Source organism: Agelaius phoeniceus, chromosome 16 (genome assembly GCF_051311805.1).
Source record: "Agelaius phoeniceus isolate bAgePho1 chromosome 16, bAgePho1.hap1, whole genome shotgun sequence".
Taxonomy (NCBI): Eukaryota; Metazoa; Chordata; class Aves; order Passeriformes; family Icteridae; genus Agelaius; species Agelaius phoeniceus.
Genome location: NC_135280.1, coordinates 13,691,278 through 13,703,731, shown reverse-complemented (window position 1 = coordinate 13,703,731; position 12,454 = coordinate 13,691,278). Strand labels below are relative to the sequence as shown.

The 12,454-nt window shown below is 51.1% G+C and overlaps 3 protein-coding genes and 1 long non-coding RNA gene across 10 annotated transcripts in view; 2 read left to right on the top strand and 2 right to left on the bottom strand.

Moving 5' to 3' along the window:
• Positions 1-43: 43 nt before the first annotated feature.
• On the bottom strand, positions 44-936 carry LOC129127115 (hemoglobin subunit alpha-D). The gene is made up of 3 exons (XM_054643521.2): positions 778-936; positions 470-674; positions 44-224 (listed from the first exon to the last, which is right to left on the bottom strand). The coding sequence occupies exons 1-3, from the start codon at positions 867-869 to the stop codon at positions 96-98; spliced, it is 426 nt and encodes a 141-aa protein (XP_054499496.1). The 5' UTR covers positions 870-936; the 3' UTR covers positions 44-95.
• Positions 937-991: 55 nt separating this feature from the next.
• On the top strand, positions 992-4,501 carry LOC129127117 (uncharacterized). Its single transcript, XR_013184438.1, has 2 exons — positions 992-1,288; positions 3,979-4,501. It is a non-coding gene; the product is annotated as an uncharacterized LOC129127117 (long non-coding RNA).
• On the bottom strand, positions 3,217-5,395 carry LOC129127116 (hemoglobin subunit pi). Its single transcript, XM_054643522.2, has 3 exons — positions 5,215-5,395; positions 4,039-4,243; positions 3,217-3,466 (listed from the first exon to the last, which is right to left on the bottom strand). Exons 1-3 carry the CDS (start codon positions 5,307-5,309, stop codon positions 3,338-3,340), a joined length of 429 nt encoding a protein of 142 aa, XP_054499497.2. The 5' UTR covers positions 5,310-5,395; the 3' UTR covers positions 3,217-3,337.
• Positions 5,396-11,670: 6,275 nt separating this feature from the next.
• Positions 11,671-12,454, top strand: part of NPRL3 (NPR3 like, GATOR1 complex subunit) — a 43,754-nt gene continuing 42,970 nt past the window's right edge. For 3 of the 7 annotated variants that reach the window (XM_077187059.1, XM_054643743.2, XM_054643742.2), the window contains exon 1: positions 11,676-11,839. In XM_077187059.1, coding sequence (XP_077043174.1) covers positions 11,722-11,839 — 118 coding nt within the window. In that variant the 5' untranslated portion in view covers positions 11,676-11,721. Of the gene's footprint in view, positions 11,840-12,454 lie in introns of all 7 variants that reach the window. The other 4 variants (XM_077187060.1, XM_077187062.1, XM_054643747.2 and 1 more) reach the window with 4 other exon arrangements.

The window sequence follows — 12,454 nt, the reverse complement described above, 5'->3', positions numbered from 1 at the left end:
AGCCCGGCCCAGCCCCCGGCCCCGGCACAAACGGACGCGTTGCTGCAGCAAAAGAATCTTTTTTTTATTGATGGTACACAGGCACGGCTGACAGCTCATCTGTACTTCTCAGCCAGCACGCTGGCCACGGCCGACATGAACTTGTCGACGGCAGAGTGCACCTCGGGGCTGTAGTCCTTACCCAGGCGGGTAGCCAGCGCCACCTGCAAGCACTGCGACAGGAACTGCAAGGAAAAACGGGGCTTAGCACCGCCACTCCAGCCCCCATGTCCCCATCCCTGTCCCACACCCCCTGTACCCCATCCCCTGCGGTCCACCCTCCCCCATCTCCTTTCCTCCATCCCCCGGTTCCCATCCCGATCCCTGTGCCCCATTCCCTGTCCCTCAGTCTCCATTCCCCATCCCCTGCTCCCTGTCCCCCCATTCTGATCCCTGTCCCCATTCCCCATTCCCCATTCCCCCTGCCTGCCTTGAAGTTGACGGGGTCCACACGCAGGTTGTAGGCGTGCAGGTTGCTGAGCTCAGACAGAGCCTGGCTGAGGTTGTCCATGTTCTTGATGGCAGTGCTCAGGGCAGCCACCACTTTCTTGCCATGGCCACGGACCTGGTCAGAGCCCGGGGACAGGTCGAAGTGGGGGAAGTAGGTCTTGGTCGGGGGGTAGGAGCAGAACATCCTGGCAGAGTGGGACAGTCAGTGGCGCTGACCCCAGCTGGACCCCCCCTCTGTGGGGCTCCCACCCCCTTGTCCCCTCTCCCATGGGGTCCCCAGGTCTGTACCTTGTCAGGGCCTCGGCTCCGATTTCCTCCTCGGCGCCCCCCAGCTTTCCCCACATCTGCTGGATCAGCTTCTTGTCCTCGGCGGTCAGCATGGTGGCGGCTGCAAGAGTGGCCAGGGATCGGTGGCAGCAGCACTGCAGGGACGCCTTTTATAGCTGCTGGCACCTCCACCCAGCCTTATCTTATCACACGGAGGGGCGGGGGGATGGCCGGGCCCTGGGAGCGGCTGCAGCACTGCCTGGGGGGCCCCAGATGCCTCGGGGGGGGCCCTGCCCTAAGGAGGCCCCTGGGGGCCCCAGCTGCCCGTCCTGCCCCACTGCACCAGCCCAACACCAAATGGGGCAGGGGGCAGCACCTTTCCAGGCTGCCTCTTGGACAGCAGCAGCCCCAGGCATGTCCCAGGGGTGCCACAGCCTTGTCCACCCTGGCTGGCACGTCCTCAAACCTGTTATTGTGATCCATTATTCTCCACGGATGGGCCAGGGTCCTCCTTGGCTCTGAGGGTGTTGAGGTAGGTCCCACAAGTGTCCCATGTCCCCTCCAGACTTTGGCACAGCCAGCCCCTCTCTGCCCCAAGTCCCATGGTCTCTGGATAGGAGATTCCCAGAGAATCCAGCCAGGGAACAGCCTCCTCTTTGGGTTCATGGTTTTCCCAAAGTCCATCCTGTGATGCTTGTCAGTCTTGGACTCCTTCCCTTCTTCCCACCCCAAGGTGTGCTCCTGCCTCTCCCCATAAATGCTGGGAACTCCCTCAGGCCGCATGGTGGCTGGTCATACAAGAGCAGTATGTTAGAATAATTGAATTATTAATGTTGATAAGGTGCCTAGGATCCTCGAGCTGACCATTCCCCCAGCACTGCCACGGCCAACACTAAACCAGGTCCCCAGGAGCCACATCTACACATCTGCTAAATGCCTCCAGGGACAGAGACTCCAGCACTGCCCTGGACAGCCTGTGCCAGTGCCTGACAAGGCTTTCAGTGGAGAAATTTTTCCTAATATCCAACCTAAGCCTCTCCTGGCACAACTTGAGGCCATTTCCTCTGACTCTCACATCCTTCTCTCAGCCTCTGCAGGAAGGAGTTGGTGCAAACACAGGGTAAGGGACACGCCAGATGCTGACCTAGCACATCAGTCATGGATTTAAACCTCCAGGTTACCTGAAACCAATGGATGCAGAAAGCTTTAAAAGCTGCTGTGGTGACATTTAGATGTTTGGAGCCATTTGATGGCCTGAGAGCTTTCACATCACCTTTCTCCCCCTTGTCCAAGCACAGTCCCTAAATTCCATGGATGAGACGAGGACTGCCACATGCAGTGCTGGCTCAGGGTGGCCATCAGAGCAGGCTGAAGGCTTTCCACCCACTGTTTCATGCCACAAGTCTCTGAGACAGGAGCTAACATGGTGCTGTGCTTCAGGTTTTTGGCCAAACTGCCCCAGTAAAAGGCTGATGTTCCAGATTTTGTGTGAGCAGCATTTGCACAGCATCCAGACTGTCTCTGCTTCTCACTCTGCCCCCACTCAGGGAATGGATTTTGAGGTGCTGGGAGAGGACACAGCCAGGCAGATAGGCCCAACTAATCAAAGGTATTTCATAGCATATAACACCGTGCTCAGCAATGAAAGGGAACAGAAGAGGTCTGAAGGAGTTTTAGGGGGGTTATTTATGGTTTTTGCTCATGAACTGGCTGAACATCAGCCTGCCTATGGGATGTGGTGAGGGATTGCCTTTGCATCCCCTGTTTTTTCTTCCTTGTACTTCCACTTAGTCTTCACTTACTAAACAATTATTTCTGTGTGTTTGTTTGATCTTGACCCCCAATTTTTCTTGCTTTTATCTTCCTTTGCCCTTCACCTCATCCCATTGCAGGGGGGAGGTGAGTGGGCAGCTGGGGTGCAGTGGCTGCACAGTGGGGTTATCGCCCAGAAGAAACACATCAGATACCACATCCCTACCCCATGGAGAGAGGCACAATGAGAGGACAATGCACTGCATTGCAATGCAGGTTTGGTTCCCAACAGGCTGGGATGGGTTTTGGATGGGTCCTAGCAGGGTAAAAGATCTTTCCTGGTCAGCCTGGAGACAGACTATGGCAGATATACCTTGGTGAGCAGCTGCAGTCCCAGGGCTCCAGCCCACTCTGGGCTTCTGCTCAATGCTATGTTGCTCCCACTTAATGTTTATGTTATGTTATGTTATGTTATGTTATGTTATATTATGTTATGTTATGTTATGTTATACCCACTGAATTGGCACATGAATTAGTAAGAGTTCATTAGTATATGAATTAGTACATGAGTTTCTAAAGTTTAATATTTCCCCCTCCATATTGTGTAGACGTTTCAGAACACCCCTGCCTGAACAGTCAGGTGTGGGCAGAACATACTGAGAAGAAAGCACAGAGACCATAGCTCACATTTGAATTATTTATTGGTTTTGCAGATGACTGAGCCCCTGCAGCAGGGATTTAAAGAGCTGCCCAGGAAGGGGTGATATCCCAGAGCCTGGCAGCAGGGCTGGGCTGTGGAGGGGCCTCCCTCTCCCTCTCTTGAGGTGATTTATCTGTACTTCTCCGTCAGAACAGAGGAAATACTGGCCAGGAACTTGTCCCACGCAGCATGAACTTCTGGGGTGAAGTCACTGGGATAGTGGGCAGCCACGGAGCACAGGATACAGTGGGAAAGCAGCTGTAAGGGAAAGCAGCATGAATTCCATCACAGTGAGTGCCAGGTATCAGTGTAGGGGTCTGCAATGGACCTTGGGCCCAGGGTGCTTGGGGACGACAGCTACATGTCCCAGCCAGGCAGTGCTGCTGCCTGAGATGGGAGTGAAGAAGCACAGTTGTCTTTTTTATAGGGCAAAAGGCACTGCTTGATCCCCCTCCCTCTTCCATGTGCCCTTTCCTTCCTCAAGTGCAACAAAATGGGACTGTTTATAATTTGTTAAAACTTAGTTCAAGACAGGTGATGTAGCTTGATGTGTGAAGCAGATTCATGAATTACAGCAAAACCAGCAGAGATTTGAGTCTGTCTAACACAAACCACAGGAGCTCCCTGAGGAGCTCTTTGCCTGCACTGGGTCAGAACTTTCATTAAAAGACCCAATCTCAGGTTAAAAACTGTATGAGAAACCAGCACAGTGAGGGATCAAGCTGCCATTAGCCCACATGACCCGTGGTCTCTTAATTTCATGATGGCAGGACCATCTTTGTGATGGCAGGACCACCTTTCCACCCCTGAAAGTCTCTGTGCTCACTCACCTTGAAGTTCACGGGGTCCACCCTGAGGATGTAAGCGTGCAGCTCGCTGAGCTTGGCCAAAGCCTTGCGGATGTCATCGATGTTCCTCACAGCCTCCCCGATGGCACTCATGACCTTGGAGCCGTGGCCACGGAGCTGAGCTGAGCCTTGGCTCAGATCAAAGTGAGGGAAGTAGGTTTTTGTCTGGGGGTAGCTGAAGAAAAGCCTGGAGGAGAACACGAGGAACAGGGTCAGCAGAAAAGTGGTATGAGATGGTAAAACCTCAGAACAAGTGCAGTGTAAACCTTCTGCAGCACAAGCAGATTAGACAGCAGGTTTATCTGTATGTACTAGAGAAGAATTAAGTGTTAAAAATTATTAAAGAAGAATTAAATGTTAAAAATTACTAAAAACTTAATGTAGTTATGGGTTTGGTTTTGTTTGGTTTTGTTTTAATAAATAAAAGCCCCAACTTGTCACCAAATTTCCTGTATTATGTTATAACGAAGTTTCCAGGACCTTCAAATGAAAATGAAGAAACAAGAATTTATATGAATGGTACTCAGAATCCTGAAAGGAGGATCACAGTACTTTATACTGAGCTGTAAATAGCATTTAAATCACTTTGAATAACATAAAAATGTCTGATAATTTCCAGACCCTTTATTGCCAGCTTGCTTAATTGGTATGGACTTTGAACTACTGTGCCATGCTTCATGCAGGGGGTCCAGCTGTCTTGTTTCCTAACAGTTTGTTACCTAACAACTGGAACAATGAAAACTGAGCATCCAGTGAATTTAGTGGACAGCTATTCTCTTAATGCATAAAAACTGTAAGAGAAAGTGCATCACTTGTACAATAAACCACTTCAAGTTTATCCCCTAACAGGGATAATGGTGTTTAGGACACTGAGTATGAATGGCTTTGAATTCCTCACCAGTGCTTCTGGCTATGAATTCTTCTGTAAGGCTATAAGGAGAAAAAAAAGCCCTATTAAATTGCTAAAAAAAAAAATCATGGTTTACTGCTAGATTGTGAAGCATTTAATAGCACTGCTATAACTCCTGAAGATTAGATATCAAACAGCACAACCCTTCATCAAGTCTCCCTGGTCCCAGCCTGCTCTCACTCACCCAAGTTCTACATGAGATGCATCCCAACAGCAAAGCCCTCTTTGGAGGCCTGCTGGGGCCTTACCTCTCCAGTGATTCTGCCCCAATGGCATCAGCCTGGGTGGCCACCTTGGTCCAGACGGTGACCACGGCGGCTTTCTCGGCTTGGGTCAGCGTCATTGTGCAGGAGCTGCTGGCTCTGTCCCCTTGCAGTGACCGCTCAGAGCAGGTTTGGACTCACCCCCTGGCAGCCCTGGTTATAAAGGGGAAGGGGGGAGAGGACCTTGGTGCCTGTCCACACTCATTGGTCACTGCAGAGGCCCACTGTGGACTGGGGGACACTTATCTGCCGAGAAGCAATGGCTACCCTGGCAAGGGTCAGCGCACTGTCCTCCTTGCCTGCTGGCCTTATCAGCTTCTTGCTTCTTAACCTAGCAGCTGTGTGGTCCAAAGAAATTGTCTGGACATGTATTGATACATGAGCAGAGAGATAATGCTGCAAAATTCCATGGATGAAGCTTCAGGACACACCTCTAAGCTGAAGAGCGTGTGGGCTCCAGCACACTGAGGAGCCTGGAGAGGAATCTGCATTTATTTCCTCCCTTGGTTCATAGATGTGAACACAGGACTCTGGGCCTTTCTGACCCAGCCACTTCCAGCATATGTGTAACATTTCACATAAAATGCTTTGCAGGTAGTGGTAGGGACAGGCTGGGAGATCTGTAGTGCAGCTCAGAGGAGAAATGAAATCTTGATTTTTTAAGAGTAAGTGCAGATTTTGCCATTTGCTTCAGGACTTCACTTTGCCAGCCTCTTGCAAAGAATTAGGGACTCACTTCACAATTGCTGCCTGTGATAACACTGGTAGTAAGGATTACTTTGGATACAGGAATAGAGAGTTTGTGAAATTGAGTATCGTGCTAGAAAAAAGTGTGTGTGTGAGAAAGCCCAGTCAGATTTCTTTTTTTATAATCCTCAAACTGCACATCTTTGATTTCTAATGATGTGATCTTACTGTTAGTTGTTCCCTCACTATAGGACATGAAATAATATGATGCAGACATGCTGCTCTTTTCAAGGTAAAAGAGAGTTTTTTAATTTTTGACTTTAATATTTATAGATTTCTAAAAGTGACAGTGGATTGGAGGGTGACAGTGCCAGCTCTCCAATGACACTGGATAAACCAGCAGTTTATCAAAGTTCTTCTTTTCTATAAAAGAATGCAAAACAATAAGTTATTTACATAAAGTGTGTGAGAAAGTGTGTTACATACAAGAATGCAAACATCAGAAAGCTTAGAAAAATCTTTAAAAATCAGGGCAACAGTTCCCTGCACTGTAAAATAGCCCTCAGCACTCCAGTTAGTGCTGGCTGTGTTGTGCTGGACATGCACAAGAGCTCCTGGTCCCACAGCAGGTGGCTGGTACCATCAGGGCATGGGCCCTGCCTGGGTGCAGGACCAAACAAGCAAAACAAAGACCAGCACAGGTCTGTAATCACAGATAAGTGGGCAAAGTGTCAAAGAAATACCCTACTGGAGATGGTTGCTGCAGAAGCTCTGGGAGTAAATATCCTGCCAGCACATAAAGCAGAGGTAAATCTCTTTGCCACGCTGATAAACTACAGCAGCCTCAGACATCAGACACCACTGAGAGCTGGCAGCTGTGCAAGGAGCACTGGCTGGAGCAGTCAGAGGGCTCAGATAATGTTCTCTGCCCAAGCAGCCCTTGTGTGGAGAAGGTTGGTGTGTCTCAGGCAGAGATGTGTCTGCTTTTGACAGCAGCACTACCCACGGCCACAGAGGGTGTTCCCCAGCCATGGCCATCCTGCTAAAGGGAAAACCCTCCTAGGGATACTGATCCCAGGGTGGTGCATGGACTGGGGGGTGCCCAGCCTATGGATACCTGTACCAGAGCACAGGTGTCACACAGGAGCGTGCCCTGAGCCCCTCAGGAGCCACAGGGAGCTGTGCTGTGCTGCTGGAAAGGTGCTGGGTTTGAGGTGGCACCCCTGTGTGTGTGTGTGTATGGCAGGGATCTCTTCTGTGCTGTCACATGGGCAGAGGTCTCTCCTCTCTGGGCAGACTCCACAGCCTGGAGGAGTTGATCCATACTCTACAAAGAGACACCACTCTCCTGGGCTGTGCCTCTGGCACTGCATCCTGGGCTCAGGTGGGAATGAACCAGTGGCAGGGTCAGAACCAGGGATGGGGTCAGACAGCAACTTCTGTATCCTCTGGTGTCCCCACTTTGCTGGGGCAAGTGGCACTTGCAGAAGGACTCTGACCCATCCCTTTTACTCTGCACTGGGCTCTAATTTAAGCTTCTCTGCGTGCCATCTGTCACACAAATTAGAATAAACCTTGGGCTTTCCCAAAAGGGAGGCACAAAGCACTTAGGGCCCCAGAGTCTGCAAGCCTGGCTGGGTTTGGGAATCTTGAATTATCATCCCCTCCATGGAGGCCAACAACTCCTCTGGGATTTAATTTCAGATTGTGTTCAATGCCACAGCTCCTCCTCAGTCCTCCTGACCACGGGCTGGGTAATTCACTCACTTTCAGAGGGGATATGAAAGCAGACACATCTGAGACACAAGGAGGACAATTGTTTTACCATAGGGAATATTATCAGAGGGCTCTTTGTATACCTTCCCTTTGCTAGTGCCATACACATCCCCTGAAAACTCAGAGCTCACTCTGGCTACACAGGTGCAGAGCAGTGCAGTGTCCAGTTCAAAGTGCCACTGACAGCATGGGCAGAGCCAAAGCAAGGAAAACATGGCATTTAACTTTATACAACCTAAATGCATGGCAGTGCCAAGAGAGGCTGTGTTCATCATCCCTTGCTACACACATTCCCAAAACCTGCAGTTTTCCCATAGAAAATTTACTTTGAAAATAGAGATGCTGTTGTGAAATATCCATTTACATAATGTTTTTGTCTCCTCCCCAAAGTGCTGCCTCTTATGTGTTGTGTTCATGGCAGTGCTCCAAGCTCTCCTCAGTGAGAGTGCTTTTAATCAGGGGTTACTCAACCAAGCTGTGACCCAGATAAACACAGGGATAAGGCACAGACTATGAGGATTCCTTCCTATTCTGTGTAACCTGGGCATTGCTTCTCTGTGACTGCAGGATTAAGGTTTGTGTGCACACAGAGTGATGTCTGCACAGGAGGATTCATCATCACTGAAATCATTATGGAATTTGAATTATTTTTCTGAGAGTTACTCCTGCACTATCTCAAATGCCAGAGTATCCAAAATGTGACAGTGGTTTGCTAGAAGGAGCTCATTGCTCACTCAGGATCAGGGCTGTGCTGGGGATTGTTGTGGGAACAAGCCTGGTGGGAGAAGTCTGCTCCTCAACACAACGTGACATGGAAAATAACCCAGCTTTGCATGAACCTCGCAGCCAAATTCCTCATTCCAGTGCTCCAGCTACCCATGGGGTAGTGAGACAAGGGGTCCTGGCCTCAGGGGTGCAAAGAGCTGGACAACATGATTGCTGCTGTTCCTCTGTCACAGGGCCAGTAGAGAAGACATGTCCTCTGGGAAATGCCACCAAACCTCCTTCCTCTCTTGCTGCTGCTTCTCATGATGATCCACAGCTCCACTGCAGAATGTCAACCCTTTGGGCTGGTCATGAATCTTTGTCACAAAATCACCAAAGGGGATTTTTTTTAAATTTTAATTAATGTAGGTCTTTTTAAATCCAAAATCTGTTCCAAAAGCCGGCTACCAGAATTTCTCATTTTAAACAGCAGAAGCAAGCAACAGACCTATTAGCTAATTGTAAAAGGGGGATTCTAATTTCCAACATCCCTGATTATAAATCCAATTGAATGGAATCACTGTGAGATCAGGGATAACTTTCCCCATGGGCCTGTATTATCCACAGGAATTGCCTTCCCCTCAAGGAGAATGCTGTGGATAAGGGAGGGACATTTATCTGCTCTAACTCTGAAATATTTGAGGCATATTACATTTTGAAATTCTGGAAAGTGGAGTCTAAATCCTGGCTTTACTCTTTGATTTCCTACCAGGGCTTGAAGAACTTGCAATCATTGCTTTAAATGACAAGGCTAACTACAATTAAATGTCCAAGAGCTGGGAATGACAGATAGGCCTATAATTTATTATTTGAGAAAGTAAAATTATATTTTGAAGCAGGCACACTGAAATTTTAACATGACAGCCCAGTGCTGGTGTACAAGGAGTGCTCTGCTGTGATAACACGACTGGTCTTTAATCACCCCAGGACAAGTCTCTCCCCTCAGCATTGCCTTCTCTTGCTCAATTGTTATCACTGGCCTTGTGCAGAATGGCCCTGCAGATTATAACCTGCTGGGGCTGCTCATCTCCGTCTTCAGCCACCCACCTCTGCCCTGTGTCCCTGGGAGGACTGCAGAGCAAAACCCAGAGTGGGGATATCTCAGAGTGTCCAAGCATCTAAGTAATGCAATGAAATACAGAAGAATTTACATAAAAGCCCAGGGCATCCTCAAATATAATTGCTGATAACTTCTGATCTTGTTTAAACACAAAAAAAAATATGAAGGCACCAAGACTTCTGCCAGGGGAGTAATGTCACCTTCCTAATGCAGAGGCAGGAGTAAAAGCACAGGAACCATGAGGCAGGGTGTGTCAGAGCTGTGAAGTGAACATGAGCAACAAGCCCAAGCCAGCCTTTCCATGAGCGTGGGGAGCCCACAGGTCTGACTTCCACAGCTGCCCCTGTGCAGGCACCCTGGTGTCACAGAATCAGTAAGGTTGGAAAAGCCCTCTGCAATCATTCATCTGCAATATTGACACGCTGGATTTGGCAGCTCTGGTGGAAGCAATCTAATGCCAGATGGGGGAAGAATGGAGAGGGACTGGAAGGGAGGGCAGAGGGATTCTCCACCTGCAAATCCACCCTCAGTGGCACCCAGGCTGGCACAGGGAGGGTGGAGATGCACATTCAGCCCCTGCATCCCATCTTTTGTCCATGGCAAACCCAGGAGAGGTGATCAGTTCCTCTCCCATTAGGGAAAAAGCATCCATGGCCTCATTCCAACCCACAACAAATTCCCTTTGTTCTCACAATTAATTTACCCTTCCCCTCAGTGTGCAGCACATGTGTAATTAGCTCTAGAAAGGCAGAAATGTTATTTCAAAAAACTGTTTGAAATGTCCCAAAGAGGCATTGCAGCAGGTTTTACCCAGTGTTCCTTTATTTCCATTCCCACTCTAATTACCAATGGGCCTCCTTATTTAATACTGTTTTATGGAGCTCTTTTTTCTTCCCTGTTGCTATTAGAAAGTTGCTGATGCGGAAAAAAAAAGAGGGAAAGTGTCATGAGAAGAGTCATGGCAGACTGAGCGCACTTTGAAAAATCTCTATTGACACACACACTCCAAGGTGTTAGGTTAACCCAGCACTGTCAAGTCCACCACTAAACCATGTCCCAAAGTGCCATATCCACATGTTTTTTTAAGACTTCCACGGGTTGTGATTCTACCACTGCCCTGGGCAGTTCCACTCTTCCATGAGGATGATAACCCAGGGGGTTTTGGGCGTGGGGGAGATGAAGAGCCCTCACTGCTCTTTGTTACCAGCTCTCAGAAAGTTCTGGAGTTCACTGAACCGTCTGAAAGGCCACAAATGATCCAAAGTGGCCAAATAACAGCATTGGGTGGTCCAGGATCCAGCAGCCCCTGTGGAGGGATCCAGGGCTGGGGCCACCATGCACTCTCTGGGTGTGGGGCTGAACTGGGGGTGCTGGGCCATGCTGGGGCCACTGGGCTGAGCTGGAAGGTGCTGGATGCAGGCATGTGAAGCACTGGAATAAACTGGGAGTGTGTGGAACAGGGAGTGGTGTCCATGGGACACTGGGGTGATTGAGAGAAAGTAAGCATCAGGTGATGGTCAGAACTGGGGGCACTGGGCTGTACTGGGAACAGGGCTGTGTGTGAGGTGCTGGCCGGAACTGGGAGCACTGGGCTGTACTGGGAACAGGGCTGTGTGTGAATTGGTGCTCTGAACTGGGAATACTTGGCTGTACTGGGAACAGGGCTGTGTGTGAGGTGCTGGTCTGAACTGGGAGCACTGGGCTGTACTGGGAACAGGGCTGTGTGTGAATTGGTGCTCTGAACTGGAGGCACTGGGCTGTACTGGGAACAGGGCTGTGTGTGATGTGCTGGTTATAACCGGGGATGTAGCTGTGGGTATTACTCCGCAGAGGTGCTGGTATTAACTGGGAGCACTGGGAACGAGCTGTGGGGGTATGAGATGCTGGTCAGAACTGGGGGCACTTGCCTGTATTGGGGATGGGGCTGTGTGTGAGGTGCTGGTCTGGACTGGGAGCACTGGGTTGTACTGGGGATGAGGCTGTGGGGCCATGAGATGCTGGTCAGAACTGAGGGCATTGGGCTGCCCTGGGCACAGGCCGTGGGGCGCAGGGCCCGAGCAGAGGCGGCCCCGGGCACCGCCGCCCCGGGCAGAGCCGTCCCGGCCGCGCTGTCCCGCCGGTGCCCGTAGCGGCGGCCGCACCGTGTGCCGGCGGAAGCGGAAGGCGCAGCGGCCGGGTCCTTCCTGCGGGGAGCCCGAGCCGGCATGGGCGAGAGCACCAGCCCCATCAGCGTGATCCTGGTGAGCTCGGGCAGCCGCGGCAACAAGCTGCTGTTCCGCTTCCCGTTCCAGCGCGGCGCCGAGCACCCCGCCGCGCAGGACAGTAAGTGCCGCCGCCGGGAGCTGCGGCTGCCCCCGCCCGCAGCAGCCTCCGCCGGGGCCTGGCATCCTCCCGTGGGGGGCTGGTACCCCACGCGGACCCCTCAAACCGCCCGTGCGGGCCCGGAACCCGCCCTCACATCCTTCACATTGTCTATGGGGGCCTGGCACCCCTCACCTGGCACTCCGTGCCCCTCACACTCTGTGGGTATCTATCATTCCCCCCACACGCCCCTCACACTCTGTGTGTACCTGTCATCCCCCCCAGACACCCCTCACACTCTCTGTGTACCTGTCATCCCCCCCCGACACCTCTCACACTCTCTGGGTACCTGTCACCCTCCCCTCACACTCTGTGTGTACCTGTCATCCCCCCATACACCCCTCACACTCTGTGTGTACCTGTCTTCCCCCCCCCCATACCCCTCACACTCTGTGGGTACCTGTCATCCCCCCACACACACCTCTCACACTCTGTGGGTACCTGTCATCCCCCCCCCACACCCCTCACACTCTGTGGGTATCTGTCATCCCCCCCTCACACTCTGTGTGTACCTGTCATCCCCCCCCACACACCCCTCACACTCTGTGTGTACCTGTCATCCCCCACACACACCTC